The sequence below is a fragment of the Panthera tigris genome, chromosome A3, assembly GCF_018350195.1.
Source record: "Panthera tigris isolate Pti1 chromosome A3, P.tigris_Pti1_mat1.1, whole genome shotgun sequence".
NCBI classification, from domain to species: Eukaryota; Metazoa; Chordata; class Mammalia; order Carnivora; family Felidae; genus Panthera; species Panthera tigris.
Window position 1 is genome coordinate 63,685,169 of NC_056662.1, and position 19,131 is coordinate 63,704,299.

A 19,131-nucleotide genomic window follows, 5' to 3' on the forward strand; every position below is an offset into this window, starting at 1 on the left:
TCTTCTTTCTTACTCGATGAAGTTCATTTTTCACAACTACATTTTAACATCCTCTGTGAAGCCTCTCCTAACTCATCTGGGCTGAGTTAGACCCTCAACTCACTCTACCAGTGAACCCCATATCATATCATTTTATGATCATCTGATCAGAGTCCATATAACTTACCAGAATGGGAGTTCTCCCTGGGAAAAGGTGATATTTTATTGATCTCTATCCTCTGCACCTTGCACAGTGCCTGGCTAGGTGGTTTCTAGTAGATGTTAAGTGTTGTGGAAAGCCTGAAAGTAAGAACAGGCTTTAAGTGGCCCATAGTATCAAGTCCTCAATGTATTGTATCATTTAGATATTAATGACTAACAAACAACTACAACATCACAATGGCGTACAATAGTGAGCATTTATTTTGTGTATCCATGGGACACCTGGGAGTTGACTAACATAGGCTATGATCAGCAGACTTTAATCCTTGGACCAGTTGGCTGACATATTCTCAAGGTGATGGCAGAAGTATAAGAGAGTAAAGCCCAGCCACTAAAATTCATTTTAAGGTCTTGCTAACTCCTATTATCCGAGGTAAGATACATGGCTAAGCTTAAAATCAAAGGGCCGGGAAGTATACTCCTTCCTTGGAGGGGGCAAGAAAGGAAGTGAATCCTTTTTCCATAATAAATCTAACCTACCATGTATATTAAACATTTGCAGGTGCTTAGTAAATATGTTTCAAACTAACTGACCATCCATATCTTGTATGCATCCAGAGCTGGAAAACTCAGGAATCTAAGCAGTGATAGAGATATGCAGCGCTCCCTCTCTCTCTCTCTCTCTCTCTCTCTCTCTCTCTTATGGGACATCTTCATGACATCTGCTTATGCCAGCTTGTTTTCTTCTACACAGTTCTGTCGCTCTATTACCCCATAGGGCTCCAGTGCTATCTAATGGTCCTTCACTTTAACTGTTCAATAATTTTTTTTTTTTTTTGGTTTTGTAATTAACCTTTTTTAGAAAAAGCCCAGTTGACCTAGTTTGTCGTTTGATACCAGGTCACATGATAAATTGCTGACTTTTGAGCCTAGTGCTCACTTTAATCAGATGAAGACTATGGATCAATATTGATAGAGGCTTTAGATAGTATTCTGTTTTCCTCTCTGTTGGGTGTCATCACCTGATAGCAGAGATGGCTGTTGGTAACAACAGGCTTTCATCATGTACCCAACGAGTGATCCAGAAGAAATGACCTTTTTTCCCAAAACCCAAATAATGCCCTTTGAACAACTCTAATAGGCCAAGGTTGGACCCGTTGTTGTGTCTAGGAGAATGAGGCATTTTGGCTACCTGGGACGTTAGCCCACCCTGTTGCTGGGAAGATAAAATCCCCATCTTTAACACGTAGAGTGAGGGAGGGGCAATTCCTAAGAGGAAGGGATGTAGGACAGGTGAAAAAGTGGCAGTGATCATCACACCCATACTCACAAACACCTTCAGAATGAATAATCTTGCCTACAGGTCTCATATTTGGCTGAAGAATCTGATTAATGGACTATTTCACAGCATGATTTAAATTAAAGCGCTATGCTGTATGTTTGAGACTATCAGTGCTGAAGGAGATAGCATGATTTCTGGAATGGAATTTAATATAACTTAATTTCAGGCCGAGATCCGCCCTTAACTATTTGTGTGATGGTGAGCAACCTCTTTGGACCTCTGTTTCTCAGTTGTGAATGAGGGAACAGTAGTAGGTTTCTCTAAGACCATTTTCATCTCGGATTATTTTGGAGTGAAATTATTTACCAGCGTTAGAAATAAATTCATTTTCTATGTTCTTGTCCTGTTGTTTTATGTTTTCCTAACAAGGATTTGATTGATGTATTTTTAACACTTAAAAACAAAACATTACATATTGGGGGCACCTGGGTGGCTCAGTAGGTTAAGCATCTCACTTCCACTCAGGTCAGATCTCATGGTTTGTGGGTTTGAGCCCTGCATTGGGCTCTGTGCTGACAGCTCAGAGCCTGGAGCCTGCTTTGAATTGTGTGTCCCCCTCTCTCTCTATCCCTCCCTCCCTCACGTTCTATCTCTCTCTTTCGAAAATAAGTAAACATTAAAAAATTTACATATTGGATAAATGTGCAACACTGCGTATACAAGTGAGATTATCACAGTATTCTTTAAAGTATTAAAAATGATTTTTACAATGTCAAAGACAAAATCAAAGGATAGGGACAGTATGCATAGTATGAGCCCTTTGAGAATTATTCATGGTTTTTTAGTTTTTTTTAATGTTTATTTATCTTTGAGAAAGAGATAGAGACAGTGTGTATGCAGGGGAGGGACAGAGAGAGGGAGACAGGATCTGAAGCAAGCTCCAGGCTCTTATCTGTCAGCACAGAGCCCAACATGGGGCTTGAACTCACCAGTCATGAGATCATGACCTGGGCCGAAGTCTCATGCTTAACTGACTGAGCCACCCAGGCACCCCTACTCATGGTTATTTGTATATGTAGGCATACATGTTTAACAGTGTGCTCTCCCAGAACAGTAGAATTTCAAGTGGGTTTTTACTCTTCTATACTTAAATTTCTTTTACAGTAAACATGATTCTTTTTTTTTTTTTTTTTAACGTTTATTTATTTTTGAGACAGAGAGAGACAGAGCATGAACGGGGGAGGGTCAGAGAGAGAGGGAGACACAGAATCTGAAACAGGCTCCAGGCTCCGAGCTGTCAGCCCAGAGCCCGACGCGGGACTTGAACTCACAAACCATGAGATCATGACCCGAGCCGAAGTCGGACGCTTAGCCAACTGAGCCACCCAGGCGCCCCAACATGATTATTTTCAAATCACTTACCATCTATGCCAAAATGCATAGTTTTAATTTTAACATCTTTGAAATTGAGATACGGCTTTTAGTTGACTGCATGCTGATTAATTGGCAGTCTATTCTATATAACAACAGAAGAAAGAAATGTTGCCATCTTGTAATCAATGATGTGTTAAATTTAATGAAGTACAGTCATGGGAAGGGAGGACTTTTTTTTTTTTTTTTTTCATTTTAAGGTAAAACACTAAAGACCCTTGACTACCAGAAAAACTCCACATGATTGGACAAAATTATTCCCAGATCAAGATGCTTTATACAGTAGAAGACCTATTACCTGGATTGGTTAACTGAGAGAGTTAAAGAGGTGAATCATAAAAATGATACATATTCTAAAGTGAAGCTATAACCTAAGTGCTAAATACTTCTAGATATTTATGATTAGTTCTTTAGACTTTTTACGGTTGGCTTCCCACACCTAAATTGATAGTATAGATTTTGGGGCACCTGGATGGCTCAGTCGGTTAAGTGTCCGACTTCGGCTCAGGTCATGATCTCACAGTTTGTGGGTTCAAACCCTGCATCAGGCTCTGTGCTGACAGCTCAGAGCCTGGAGCCTGCTACATACAGATTCTGTATCGCCCTCTCTCTCTCTGCCCCATCCCTACCTGCTCTCTGTCTCTCAAGAATGAATAAATGCTAAAAAAAAAAAAAATAATAAAAAATAAAAAATAAAATATAAATAAATTAATAGTAAGGTTTTAAGCAACTTTTATCAAGCAGACTTGCCTTTACCTTTCCAAAACATTCAACTTAGTTTTTTATTTTTTTTTATTTTTTTAAGCTTATTTATTTATGAGAGAGACAGACAGCATGAGTGGGGGAGGGGCAGAGAGAGAGAGGGAGACACAGAATCTGAAACAGGCTCCAGGCTCTGAGCTGTCAGCACGGAGTCCGATTCGGGGCTCGAACCCACGAACCGTGAGACCATGACCCGAGCCAAAGTTGGACGCTTAACCAACTGAGCCACCCAGGCGCCCCTCAACTTAGTTTTTATGGAAGCAACAACTCGGTTTTAATTACCATTTTGTTTGTTTTTGCAAATTTAATTAATGACAGTAACAAGAACAACTGGTGTAACAAAACTTGTGAAGAAGCACCGTTAACTTGGCAAACATACGGCTCAGTAGGAAAGGGCAAGAACAGTGCTTTGGCTACTACCTTAAAGTCCACTTTGAATATTTAATAGAGGGAATGGAAAGCGTCTGTTAATCCAGAGTCAGCTAACAGAGCTGCTACTTTATAGCATGCTCTGTTTAGGCCTTCCGGTTCTATGGTTAAAATGGCAAACAGACACCAGAGACCTTGTCTTGGAAATGCTGGTGTGGTGCACTTGTAGATTTTGCACTGAGGATTGTGGTTTGGATTTCTACTTAAAGTGAGGGACTGGTGTTTATTGGCAACACTTGACTTAATGGCAGCAGAGGCTGAGCTCTTTCGTGCTTTCTCTCTGTCTCTCTCTCTCGTTTTTTGACAGTAATTTATTGACGTAAAGGTTTATACATCATTGTATTTATAAGGGCTTTTTCACAGTGTTAAGATTAAACTGACATTTCAAGTTAGTATAGAATTTTAAAGTTCTGAGGCAACAGATGACATAGATTTTTGCATGCGCTGTGGAGCGCGCTTGAGTCTTAAGGATCCAGTACGAGGTTCGCCATTAATCCCTGCTGTTCAAACCATGTTGACATGTATGTCAGTGACTGGAGGAGATTTTGTTTTTTATGTCTGACTTATTAAGATTAATAATTGGTTTCTCTGGATTCCTTAAAAATATTTAGGATTGTACTTTAGGTTAAAAAAGAGGATGTGAACGTTTTCTTGAATTTTAAAAGTATGTAGTTTATCAGTCCCAAACCAAGATATTCTCCTAATACGTTTTTTAAAAGAAATGAACTTTTGGGGCGCCTGGGTGGCTCAGTCGGTTGAGCGTCCGACTTCAGCTCAGGTCACGATCTCACGGTTTGTGAGTTCGAGCCCCGCGTCAGGCTCTGGGCTGATGGCTCAGAGCCTGGAGCCTGCTTCCGATTCTGTGTCTCCCTCTCTCTCTGCCCCTCCCCCATTCATGCTCTGTCTCTCTCTGTCTCAAAAATAAATAAACATTAAAAAAAAATTAAAAAAAAAAGAAATGAACTTTTAATTGTGGAGTAAAGAAAAAAAAAGTTTAGAAGGCTCTAGATATAAAAGCTTTTGTTTTCAGTTTCACAGAGCTGTATTAACCAATAATCTTCCTATCAGTAAATGTAGTAACTTTTCAAAGGTTGAATAGTTTAGCTGCCTTTCCTGGAATAATGCTGAATATTTTTATATGCCCGCTTTTGTTTTTTGTTTATTAAAAATTTTTTTTTTAATGTTTATTTTTGAGAGAGAGAGAGAGAGACAGACAGACAGAGTGTGAGCAGCAGAGGGGCAGAGAGAGAAGGAGACACAGAAACTAAAGCTGACTCCAGGCTCTGAGCTGTCAGCACAGAGTCCGACGTGGGGCTCAGACTCAAGACCTGTGAGATCATGACCTGAGCGGAAGGTCAGATGCTTAACTGATTGAGCCACCCAGGTGCCCCATCACCTGTCTTTTCTTATACGTTACTTTTATGTATGTATGTGTATATATGTATGTATGTATTTGTTTATTTTCAAATTTTTATTTAAATTCTAATTAGTTAACATATAGTGTAATATTGGTTTCAGGAATAGAATTTAGTGATACAACTCTGAATGTAAATGTAAATGTAAATCTAAATGATTCATCTCTTACACATAACACTCACAGAAACAGTTCCATTTTTGGAAGCTGCTTTCTCCAGTTTCTCTCTTGACCTCATGGTCCTTGGTCAGACCCCAAGTTTTATTTATAAGGTTTTTAACCTTCTTCCTCTGAACTTAGTTCTGAGATGCTTTCTAACCCCTCAGATTTTCTATTGTCATATAATTACTTTTTCTCAAGTTATTTAGTGCTGAAATTACTGAATCTGGTGAGTGGAATAAGGAAAATATCTTACTGTTTTGAAGTCACTTTAAGCATTATTGTGGAACTAAGGAATATTTAAGCAATTTGTTGGCACAGTGGAAAGAGCATTGACATTGGACACATGTTCCAATCCTAGTTCCAGCACTTAGCGTGTGCTCTTTGTTGATCTCCCGTATCAAGTGTTTACTCTTCATGGAATGTACTTTTGTGTCACCGTTATTTCTATCTTTGTTTTTTATCCCTGCCCTTATTTCCTTATTTTTAATTCCCCTCATGCATCTTTAATGAATGGCATCCTGTGGTATTGTATTTTTCTAAGCCACTTCAAGTCCTTTTGGTAACAGTTGTGACATAAATTGTTGTCCTAGAAGTTGTGGGAATTGGGCACCTTTTATTAAAAGGATATTTTTATGAAAAAGATCTCACAACTGTGAGATCATGACCTGAGCCAAAATGAAGAGTTGGGCGCTTAACTGACTGAGCCTATTTATTTCTGTTTTGTACTCTCTTGCTTCATTCTTTTGGGGGCTCCCTAACTCTCAAAAGAGAACTATTATCCCTTTGGGGCCCCAGAATTAAGCACCCTTCTGGTTTCAGACCGTCTTGATTGAATTAGTAAGTCTTTACCATAGGGTGATTTCTGCAGTAATTGACCATTTTGTTGGGAGATCCCAGATGTCAGTATCTACAGGTCTTTTCTCTTGGCCCATAGCCCCCAAAAGGAATCTTGCGATCTCTTCTCTGGCTGATATAAGACTGACTGCCTGTGATCTAGAAGGTAAGTGAGGGAAAGGGATGTTCATCAGAATGAAGAGCATCTTATACCATTCTAAGCTCCGCTTGATGTTTACGACCATAATTTTATGATACCCTTTCTCTAGAAATTTAGAGAATTCAGAGTGCCACTGTGGGAGAGAAAGGTAGTTGCCTGGCATTGCTGATGGAATCAGGGGATCTAGTACTTCTTAAAAATATTTTCAACCACTGTTTCTGTGTTTAGTCTTACTTCTCTATCCTCATTGCCATTAGTGCCCCCAGTGACCGAGTCTTTCCTGAGTGTGTGGTAGAACTTTGCTGTTTCTTGGCTTTCCCTTTGTCAGCACTTAGATTTTGGCAGCCTGTCGAATAAGTTACCATTCATCATGTCTCCTCCAGGTCTCTTTGTCCTTTTGTATTTTTGCTATTTTTACTCTTTAACTGGTATTCTGGGGAGTTTTGAAAGGGATAGGATATAACTGTGTGTGTGTTCGGTCTGCTTTGTTTAACCAGAAGTTAGTTAACTATGTACTGAGTACCTGTTCTAAGCCAGACGTTTTCCAGGTAGCGTATATTATTTTAATTAATTTTCACACGAGTCTTGTAGTCAGTCTACAGTTACCGTATATCAGGCATTGTATTAGAAGCTGCAAAGTAAGCATTACTATTCCTGTCTTACAGGGGAGAAGACTGAGCTCAAAGGATAATAAATGTGCTTGCACTCAACTCTTGAGGGAGAGGCTCTCCTACTGCAAAACCCTTGCTCATTTTCTGAGTGACATTACTTTTAGAGTATTGGTTAGTAGGGTTCCTACATAGTTATGTTCAGTGTATTTTAGTTCTGGAGTAAACAAATACTTCAGGTAAATTAAATGGGTTTTAGACTTTCATTGTGTTTAGTTGCATACATTTTTTACCTGATGGGTCCAGCAGTCCATGCATTTTTTTACCCCTTCAGATACTTGATATTTTGACATGAACTTATTTGGTATAACATGTATCCTTGATTAAAGAACTCATTGATTTAGAGGAATTAGACAATGTCTTGACTTTGAGCATTTTCCTTCACCCCAGATAATGCAATCTGGATTTTATTTAATTAGGTACCTAGGAGCTTTGAAGGTAATATTCTAAAAATGGTAGTTGATAAGATTATACCTCGATGGGAGATTCAAGTATCCTGTCAGCTCACAAAGCTGCAAGCATTATTGGTGGCATTAAAATAACTGAATCTTCAGGGACGCCTGGGTGGCTCAGTGGGTTGAGTGTCTGACTTTGGCTCAGGTCATGATCTCATGGTTTGTGGGTTTGAGCCCCGCGTCTGGCTCTGTGCTGACAGCTTACAGCCCGGAGCCTGGTTTGGATTCTGCCTCCTCTCTCTCTGCTCTTTCCTTGCTTGTGCTTGTCTCTTTGTCTCTCCCTCTCTCTCAAAATAAACATTAAAAAAATTGTTTTTAAGTAACTGAATCTTCAAACTAAAAAGAAATGTCAAAAGTAATTGGACTTGATTTCCCATTGTAATTACCTTTGCTGAATATAGATTATATAAAGAAGTGTTGTTTTTACCCTAAATGTATTGCCTGTTACTTCCATTGGGTATCAGCTTGTTCATATTGTAGATCATGGGATTTATTTAAACTGTAAAAGCCCCTTCTAATATTATACCTGTGGCAACTTGATTTTTTGCCTTAGTGCTTTCTGGTGCTGTAATCTTGACATCAGACATGTGGTGCTGTAATCTTGACAACATAATTAATATAAAAAGGTGTTTGAGGGGTGCCTGGGTGGCTCAGTCAGTTAAGCGTCCGACTTCGGCTCAGGTCATGATCTCACGGTCCGTGAGTTCGAGCCCCGCGTCGGGCTCTGTGCTGACAGCTCAGAGCCTGGAGCCTGCTTCAGATTCTGTGTCTCCCTCTCTCTCTGACCCTCCCCCGTTCATGCTCTGTCTCTCTCTGTCTCAAAAATAAATAAACATTAAAAAAAAAAGGTGTTTGCTTTTTGGACATTAGATGGACAAAATCTACGACAATTTATATCTACATTTTACATTTTTAAAAGTTTAATTACTTTGTTTTTGTCTTAAGAGTTAGCTCTGTTGGGTGGTTTTTCTTCCTGATAACCATGGTTGACATAGTAATAAGGCCCTGTTTTTGGTAAAGACTTTTAAATAATTCATTCTTTAAAAAAAAAAAGAAACCTTCAACCAAATCAAAGAGAGACAACATTTTCTGATCCTCCATTAAAAAACCCAACCTTCTAAATCTTATACATAGTGTATAAATTTTAAACAGATTTCCCTCAAGATTTTATCTTGATAAAAGATAAAACTGCACCTGGGTGGCTCAGTTGGTTAAGCGTCTGACTCTTGATCTCAGCTCAGGTCTTGATCTCAGGGTCTTGATCTCAGGGTTGTGAGTTCAAGCCCTGCATTGGGCTCGGCGCTGGGCGTGAAGCCTACTTAAAAAAATAAATTAATTAAAATTAAAAAAAAAAGTAAAGATATGTTCATACTGATGTGTTCTCTGGCTTGGTGCTGACCTTGGTTTGCTCTTTTGCATATAAGAATTATGGCATCCTTAGAGTCAGAGTTCCTCTTTAGGTAAGAGAAACAACTCTAGCTGTCTTTAGCAGGAAGTGATTTAATATAGTGGATTAAGTACTTACTCTTTGGACGTACCAGAGGAGCAGGCCAAGAATGAGCCCCAGAACAACACAAAGTCCCAGAACAATGCAAAGCTGACCTGCCAACAGAAATGTCACCTCTACCAAAATGAAGAATCTGATCTGTCTCCAGCATTACACTATTTTATCTATTGTCTCTGGTGATGAGGAAGCTGCTGCCAGAACTACAGACTCTGGAGGCACATTTTGCCTACTAGATCTCTCCCAGCAGAGGTGATGCCCCTTGTGCCTCCTCTCACTTCCCGTTAAATTAGGGAGGGAATACTGGACCTCTGCTGAAGATGCTACAGAAGAGCCAAAAGTCTTTACAACTGTTCTACCAGTGAAAATCACAGAAATGTAATTACCACGTCTATTCCTCTTTCAGAGCACACGTTAGTGCATCTGATTAGCTAACAAAATCACATCTGAAACTTTGGTTGGTAGGGACTCTGGGAAACGTGGCTTCTAGCTTTCTAGCTTTATAATATCGGTAGGTATCTCAGAAGGAAGTTGGAATGGATGATTGATGTCTACCATATTCTCCACAAGCAGAAATGTTAAGAGTTTAGGCTCTGTAGTCGGTCTGGATTTGCTTTTTCCTAGCTTTCTGACTTTGAGCAAATTAACATCCCCTTGTTTCCTGTCTCATATAACAAGTATCTACCCCATAGGGTTACTTGAAGATTTAGTGAAGAGTGTGGTAAGATAAGCATTGATTCTTTTTTTTTTTTAAATATGAAATTTATTGTCAAATTGGTTTCCATACAACACCCAGTGCTCATCCCAACAGGTGCCCTCCTCAATGCTTATCACCCACTTTCCCCTCCCTCCCACCCCCCATCAACCCTCAGTTTGTTCTCAGTTTTTTTTTTTAATTTTTTTTAACGTTTATTTATTTTTGAGACAGAGAGAGACAGAGCATGAACGGGGGAGGGTCAGAGAGAGGGAGACACAGAATCTGAAGCAGGCTCCAGGCTCTGAGCTGTCAGCACAGAGTCTGATGTGGGGCTCGAACTCACGGACCGCGAGATCATGACCTGAGCCGAAGTCGGCCGCTTAACCGACTGAGCCACCCAGGCGCCCCAAGTTTTTAAGAGTCTTCTATGGTTTGGCTCCCTCCCTCTCTAACTTTTATTTTTTTCCCTTCCCCTTCCCCATGGTCTTCTGTTAAGTTTCTCAGGATCCACATAAGAGTGAAAACATATTGTATCTTTCTCTGTATAGCTTATTTCACTTAGCATAACGCTCTCCAGTTCCATCCACGTTTCTACAAAAGGCCATATTTCAGATAAGCATTGATTCTTACTTAGACATTGGGTTGTCTTAGACCAGATTTGCTGGTGAGCAATCTGGGCCTGGAGTTTTCTTTGGTAGGACTTTTATTTATGCATCACATTTTAAAAAATAGTTTAGGACCGTTCAGACTTTTTACTTCTTCTTGTGTCAGTTTTAGTAGTTGTATTCTTCTAGGACTTTGTCTATTCATCTAAATTTTTAGTTTTTTTTAATGCCTGCTGGATCTATAGTGATCTCTCTATGTCACATTGATATTTATATTTTCTCTCTTTTTTCTTATTAGTGTCATCAAGGATTTGTCAGTTTTATTAATCTCTTCAAAGAACTGGCATTTGGTGTTTTAATCTTTCTATCTATATTTTTGTCTTCTACTTTATTACTTTTGACTAGGGAACTTAACTTGCTTCTTTTTGTAATTTTTGCAGTGGATATTTAGCTTACTGATTTTTAGCTTTTCCACAAATTTTCCTCTTAGCGTGAATTTATCCGCATTTCATGTGGTTTGAAATGTATTAGTCTGTTCAAAATACTTTCGAATTTCCATTGAGTTTTCTTTTTCTTTTTCTTTTTTTTGGTTCATAAGATATTTAGAAACCAGTTTTTCAATTTTATTTAGAAAGCAATTTATATTGCTTTCTTTCCAAATATATTTGATGTTTTAGGTATCTTTTTAGTTATTTTCCACTTGTTTATGACTATTAGGATGTTTTATATCTTTTTTTAATGTTTATTTTTTGAGGGAGAGAGAGACAGTGTGTGCATGAGCAGGGGGAGGGACAGAGAGAGAGGGAGACACAGAATCTGAAGCAGGCTCCAGGCTTGGAGCTGTCAGCACAGAGCCCAATGAGGGGCTTGAGGCCACCACCTGTGAGATCATGACTTGAGCTGAAGTCGGATGCTCAACCGACTGAGCCTCCCAGGCACCCCTGGATGTTTTATATCTTTAAAAAAGCTTTCTATTATGGGAAATTTCAAACATATACAAAACTGGAGATAACAGGATAATCCTCACTCAGATATCCATAAACTTCAACAATTTTTTGAAAAGTTTATTTATTTATTTTGAGAGAGAGAGAGAAACAGAGCACATGAACAGGGGAGGGGCAGAGAAAAAGAGAATCCTAAGCAAGCTCTGCACTGTCAGCACAGAACCCATGTGGGGCTCAATCTCACAAACTGAAATCATGACCTGAACCAAAATCAAGAGTCCGACGCTCAACTGTCTGAGCTACCCAGGTGCCCCAACTTCAACAATTTTTAACTCCTGACCAACCGTATTTTATATCTCTTTTCTTTATACCCCAACCTCAGATTATTTTGAAATGAATCTTGGGGTACCTGGGTGGCTCAGTTGATTGAGTGCCCGACTTTGGCTCAGGTCATGATCTCACCGTTTGTGGGTTCAAGCCCTGCGTCGTGGGTTCAAGCCCTGTGTCTGGCTCTGTGCTGACAACTCACAGATCCTGGAGCCTGTTTGGATTCTGTGTCTCCCTCTCTCTGTCCCTGCCCCACTCGCACTCTTGTCTGTCTCTCTCTCTCTCTCAAAAATAAACGTCAAAAAACTTTTAAAAAAAATTTCTGAAATGAATCTCAGATATATCATTTTTTTCTATAGATATTTCAGTATGTACCTATACAAGATGACATTAAAAAAATAACTAAAACATGGGGTGCCTAGGTGGCTTAGTTGGTTAGGCATCCGACTTTTAGGTGATGCATCCGACGTTTAGGTCATGATCTCATGATTCGTGAGTTCGAGCCCCTCCTCGGGCTCTGTACTGACAGCTTGGAGCCTGGAGCCTGCTTTGGATTCTGTGTCTCCCTCTGCCCCTCTCCTGGTAGCACTCTGTCTCTCTCTCTCTCTCTCTCTCTCAAAATAAACATTAAGAAAAATTTTTAAAATAACTAAAATACCATACCACACCCAGAATAATTTCTTGATGTCATGAAATAAATAGCTGGTCAGTTTCCAGATTTTCCCCATTGTCTCTAGATTTTGTTTACAATTTGATTATTTTGAAGCATGATTCAAATAAGATCTAAACTTTTTTATTATTTGATAAGTTTTACAAGTCTTTTTTTCTTATAAAGTTTTTATTTTAAAAATTTTTTAAATTTTTGTTTTTTAATCTTTATTTATTTTTGAGAGAGAGAGACAGTGAGTGAGCATGAGCGGGGAAGGGGCAGAGGGAGCCAGAGACCCAGAATCTGAAGCAGCCTCCGGGCTCTGAGTTGTCAGCACAGAGCCCGATGCGGGGCCTGAACTCACGAGCTGTGAGATCATGACCTGAGTTGAAGTCAGATACTTAACTGATGGAGCCACCCAGGTGCCCCATAAAATTTTTATTTAAGTAATCTCTACACCCAGCGTCAGGCTTGAACTCATGACCCGGCGATCAAGAGTTGCACATTCTTCTGACTGAGCCACCTGGGTGCCCCATTTTATAAGTATTTTTAATCTAAATGTTTCTTCTGCAGATATGTCTTTCAACTCTTGCCATTTATTTATTGAAGAAACTGAGTTTCTTGTCTCTTAGGAGTTCTCCATAATTTGAACTTTGCTCATTGTACTTGATGATGATGTTTAATGTGTTCCTGTATTCCTAGTTCCTGTAAGTTCCTATTTCGTAGGTCTAGAGGCTTGATCAGATTCAGATTTAACGTTTTTTGTTTGGTTTGGTTTGGTTGGTCAAATGATGGTAGAGTGTGCTTTCATCAGTAATCATAGTCATGTCTGGTTATTTTTCTTCTTGATGATGATTTTCTAGGTTCATGAATTCATGGAGAGGTTGAAAAATGGTGATATTCTAATTGCATCACTCCTTCTTCATTTATTCCCTGGGATACTGCTATAAGGAGAAATTTCCCCTTCTACTTGAATATTCTCAGTTACAGTTCATATAGGAAAGACAGACAGATACTTGATTCTTTCTCTTTATTTACTAGTTTTCAAAATAAGTTCATTCTCTAGCATCCTTTAGTGATCATTTTTTTTTAAGAAAATACCCCAATGAGCTTGTATGTTTTGATTCTATTACATTTATTACCTTTGTTAATGCTCATACTGTTCCATCTTTAGCCAATGGACCCTATTCAAATAGGCTCTGGAGCCTTTTTGATATAACCCTTAATTTTTTATGGCTTTCTTTTTTTCTTATATGCAGGATATTCCAGGTTCATTTGTACAATTTGTGCTGTTTCTCCAAGGGAACTTACTTTGTTTTAGTAGAAAATGGTATTTAGAGACAGCAATGTGGGCATTAAATGTGCTCATTGCTTCTAGTTTGGTCACTGTTTCTAGAACTTTTTTGTTTTTAATTAATTTGAGAATGAGAAAGAGAGTACGCATGCAGGAGAGGGGCAAAGAGGGAGAGAGAATCCCAAGCAGGCTCCATGCGGTCAGCACAGAGCCTAACATGGGGCTCGAACTTATGGACCATGAAATCATGATCTGAGCTGAGATCAAGAGTCAGATGCTTAACCAACTGAGCCACCCAGGGGCCCCTGTTTTAGAACTTTTAAGAGGTCTGATGTAAGAAACATATACATTTTAAAAAATGTTTTAATAAATACATCATTTGTTTCTATTATATTTTATTCAGATTCAGAGCTATAGGGTTTTTGCTTAACATCATTAAGCTTACAGCTATATTTGGTTTCTCCCATAGTTAAAAACCCACATTTAAATGTCCCCAACAAAATTACTCATTTGATTTATCTTAAAACAGACACACATACACACACACACATGAGACAGGCTTGGAATAACATACCTGCCTCTGCCTAGGTAGCTTTGAAAATCAACTTTTACCCCCTAACTCTACAGGCTGCAAAAGGTGCTGCTTATCGTCTTAACTCTTTCTTTTGGAATTGGACCTGTGTTCCCCTCAAGGAAAGTGATTGCAAAAGCCAGGCTCACCTCTCTAGATTTATTCCCTTTCTGAGTTCTGAGACTGGTAAATCTTCACTATCTTCTTTGTTCTCTGATACTATCAAATAATGTTTTAAGATATTTTGCCCATCTTCTCTAGTCGTCTCCAGTAAGAGTTTGGTCTCCATTATCTAATCTGCCTTTATTGGAAATGAAACTCCCCTTCCCACTTAAACTTTGAACACTTGTGTTTATATAATATGATCACAATATTTGGTTTTATTTCAAAGGTTCTGAAGCAAAAACACCTGGATGACTGTCTGCGACACGTATCTGTGAGAAGATTCGAATCATTTAATCTGTTTTCAGTAACAGAAGCCCAAAAAAGGACAACTGAAGAGGACGTTGGTGCATGGATCCAATATACAAGTGTCTTCTATCCTGAGTACAGCATTTCTTTAAGGTGAACATCATTCTGGTTAAGATATTTTTAAAAGTATTTTTCTCTTGTAGAAGAAAAGCAGTCTAATAAGAATCTCATTATGCATTCTGTTGAGTTTGCAGGTAATCTTGATCAGAACTTCGGTTTTGCAGCATTGTATTAGGAAATCCTGCTGCTTTAACTGGGTTTTGTTGTATCCTCAGAACTGAGGGAAAAAAGTCTCAGGAATGTAGTGGCATTTGAGGATAAAGTGGCTTGCAAATCAAAAGGTTCATTTAACCATTCTCTCATAGCATTTGATTATGACAGAAAGCCAAGTTCTTTTTGAAGCTGAAAGTGGAAACAGAATTTTCTAAACTACTCTTCAAGGAGTAGTTATCTGAAAAATCAAGCTTTGGTATTTTTCCCATTCATATTTTGTCGCTTTCAGAATGGAATCTTAAGAATAGGAGGAGAAAATCCAGCTGAAAACACGGAGACTGTGAGAAGCACACAGACTGTTCTGGCTTTAAAAATTGTTTTAAAAGAGACAGAAGAGTTGCACACTGAAGTAACAAGATACCATTTTTACCGAATTAATTTTCTCTCACAGTTACAGTCTAGCGTGTTGCAATATTACTGTAGGTGTTTGATTTTATAAAATCTGCCTTTTTTGACAAGATTTCACATCTTGAAAGGGAGGGAGGAGCACATTTACAGTAACTGTAAGAAGAGCAAAAAACATTTTAAGTGGAATGTGACTGAATAAGGTTTAGGTGAGGAGAGGAATAATTTTCAGAAAAAAGTTTTCACAAAGGGTGTCTATTTATAGTATATGTTTCTCGAACCATTTTAGTTTAAAATATCTAAGCTTTAAAAGACATCATAATAGCTGAAAATTTGGGATCTGGATAAAAATTGACGAGGGTGGGCAGGGAAGAACCATTAGGATCTGGTTTCACAATACTGCTTTGTTGCAAACTCCAAAAAGAAGATAAAAACCTAGGGATTTGTGAGCTTGCCTGGATATTCATTATGAGATTCTAATTAGAATACCTCAACTGCCTCGTCTTCAGATGGAGATAATTAGTTTAGTTCCTGTTCCGGAAGGGAAGGAAAATGCATGAAATGTTTACCGTGTGCCAGGTGCCAAGCTAGGTGCTTTGTCGTATTCTAATTCTTGTAATCCTTCCGGTAACTCTGCAAAGTAGCAATGAAGATGATTACACAATTGGAAGATAGCATCTATAAGGAAATTAAAGAGAAGGAAGAACGGAGTGATCCCATAGGGGTCTTCAGGTATAAAGTTCTAAAACTTAACTTCTCCATCTGCTGGTAGACCAGATGCAGTAAGTGTAGTATGTACCATGAACGATTTCCTGACATCTTCCAAGTCCTGGTAAGGGTTAGCTAGAGAGAATGGGAAATCTTCCGGTTCGTGCGAGTTTTCAAAATAGGGCATGGTTCTCCACCTGCTGGAGATGACCTTGGTGTGGCAGGAACCCAGGCTCCAATGTAAACTGAGACTCCTTTCCAGTGGCATGGTTCCTTGTGATATATCCATTTTTAAAATAAATAAAATAGGGGTGCCTGGGTGGCTCAGTCGGTTGAGCGTCTGACTTCGGCTCAGGTCATGATCTCACGGTCCGTGAGTTCGAGCCCCGCATCGGGCTCTGTGCTGACAGCTCAGAGCCTGGAGCCTGTTTCCGATTCTGTGTCTCCCTCTCTTTCTGACCCTCCCTCATTCATGCTCTGTCTCTCTCTGTCTCAAAAGACTAAATAAATATTTAAAAAATAATAATAATAAAAATAAAATAAAATAAAATAAAATAAATAAATAAATGCAAGTCTGTCTATGTAAATTCGACATTGAATCCTAATTTATGGAGAGAAGACAGGTGACCGAGGTAGAACATTGGCTGCGATGGCTACCAAGATTTTTTTCTCTTTTTTTCACACTAGTTCTTTTCTCTCCACATTAGTAATACAAAGGTAACAATAGCGTGCACATATTCTAGAGCTGAACACAATCTTAGAATAATTTTTAAAAGATCACAACCACATTAATGATGGCTGACTGCTGAGTGACTACTATGTCACAAGCACTGTCGTGAGTGGTTTACATGTATTAGCTTATTTAATCCACGCAACACCTTTTGAGGTAAGTACTGTTATTATCCTCATTTTACAGATGAGGAAAGTGAAACCCAGAGAGGTTAAATGACTTGATTGAGGTCACACTGCCAGTGATCGCGCCTGTATTCAAACCCCAGTGGTCTGGTTCCACAGCCTGTACTTTTAAAAACTTTTATTTCGAAGTAATTACAGACATTCAGGAAGTTGCAAAAATAGTACAAGGAGTTCACATACCCTTCATCTAGCTATCTCCATTGGTAACATTTTATGTAATGACAGCTACAGTCTGCACTTTTAACTTCTGCACATGCTGCCTCTCGTGAGGCAATCATGTATCCACTTATTCATTTTACAGCTGAAGGGATTGAGGCCCAGATAAACTAATTTCCTCATTGATTATTCTGAGCGTTCTATTTCTTACTCTATAATTCTGTTACCATATAGAAAATCGCTGAAATTACTGCAGTTGCTTAGGGAGGGGAGGATTTCTGCCAAGAATAGTTTATTCCATTCCATTGTCCACTTTGTTCATGTTGATTTCTCTTACCACTTCTTGTTTTCTGTTAGTTGCCCAACATGGATGGATCCCCGTTTTTGTTCCTTTAACATCTTGTATCCGCTGTTTTCTCAACCTGCTTCCGTTACATTTCTTTAGCTACCTTTATTGTCTTCAGTATTGTTTGAATTGTGAGCATTCTAGAGTTTAAAAACAAATTACTTGCAGTAGCTAAAAGTAGTGGTTTAGAAGGTAGTTTTGGAATGACGTACCATTGCTTTCATGTACATTTTTTAAAGTTTGTTAAATCAACACAATGGAATGATTTACAAGAAGTGATGAATTATTTTATTTTATTTTTTTAATGTTTTTTTTTTTTTAATTTATTTTTGAAGGAGAGAGAGACAGAACATGAGCGGGGGAAGAGCAGAAACAGAGGGAGACACAGAATTCGAAGCAGGCTTCAGGCTCTGAGCTGTCAGCACAGAGCCTGATGCGGGGCTCGAACTCCCATGTTTCCCTCCTTTTCAAATAATAATCTGCCCCAGTGACTTGTTCCTTAGTCTACTTACTCCATAGGCCATTCTTGGGAGAAACTCAAAAATCCTCAATTATAGGTTAGCTTAAAGTGCTTGATGAAAAAATGGGTTGGCTTTTAGAAGAGACTGACTATGGGGGCGCCTGGGTGGCTCAGTCAGTTGAGCGTCTGACTTCAGCTCAGGTCATGATCTCGCGGTCTGTGAGTTCGAGCCCTGAGTCCGGCTCTGGGCTGATGGCTCAGAGCCTGGAGCCTGCTTCCGATTCTGTGTCTCCCTCTCTTTCTGCCCCTCCCCCGTTCATGCTTTGTCTCTCTCTGTCTCAAAAATAAATAAACGTTAAAAAAAAAAAATTAAAAAAAAAAAAAAAGAAGAGACTGACTATGGGTAATTTTCCCCCCAGCTCTATTGAGAGATAATTGATATATAACAGTATGTAAATTTAAGGTGTACAATGTGTCGATTTGATACACTTATATATTGTCAAATGATGATCACCATAGCATTAGCTAATACCACTGTCATGTCACATAGCTACTATTTCTTTTTTGTGATGAGAACATTTACAATGGCTATTGGTGTTACGGGTTTGGGAAAGAAGTTAAAGCTTTGGAGTTTAGGAGAAAGATAGAGTGAACTTTTTATACCTTGATATGTTGGCAAAAAAAAAATGTCATTTTTCAGTAACATCAATTGCTAGTGTAATGCTAAGATTGAAGTTTTGGGGTCCCTTCCTTATAAGTATTTTTATCTAACTACATTGTCCAGGAAGGACCTAGGTAAACTGTTGAAAGATTAGGGTTAGACAAGACGTTATACAGTTGACACATTAATAAAGTAGATGACTCTGTTAAGAAAAAGCTGTCCATGAAGTTGGGACAAGTGATAGGGAACTTGAAATAATCGAACTGAATCTTTACCTCATTACGTTCATGAGAGTTTTCCTATAGTTAGCACTAATTCTTACGCTGTTGAAAACAGTGATTGCTGACATTATTCTTTCATGAGATGCCTTCTTTTAGGATGTCTAGACTTCATAGATAAGCGATTTTCATTTTTGTAAGTTATTTAGAGGGATAGAGTTAGTTTTACACTTTCCCTACTTCTTACCC

General features: G+C 38.7%; 2 protein-coding genes across 4 annotated transcripts in view; one reads left to right on the top strand and one right to left on the bottom strand.

Moving 5' to 3' along the window:
• Positions 1 to 187, bottom strand: part of PREPL (prolyl endopeptidase like) — an 84,684-nt gene extending 84,497 nt beyond the window's left edge. Inside the window, exon 1 of the mRNA XM_042981307.1 lies at positions 167 to 187. The gene's annotated coding sequence lies outside the window, so the exon portion shown is untranslated. The remainder of the gene's footprint in view (positions 1 to 166) is intronic.
• The window catches only part of CAMKMT (calmodulin-lysine N-methyltransferase), a 403,961-nt gene that overhangs the window by 2,493 nt on the left and 382,337 nt on the right, over positions 1 to 19,131 (top strand). For all 3 annotated transcript variants that reach the window (XM_042981308.1, XM_007097849.3, XM_007097852.3), the window contains exon 2: positions 14,721 to 14,893. In XM_042981308.1, coding sequence (XP_042837242.1) covers positions 14,721 to 14,893 — 173 coding nt within the window. The remainder of the gene's footprint in view (positions 1 to 14,720; positions 14,894 to 19,131) is intronic.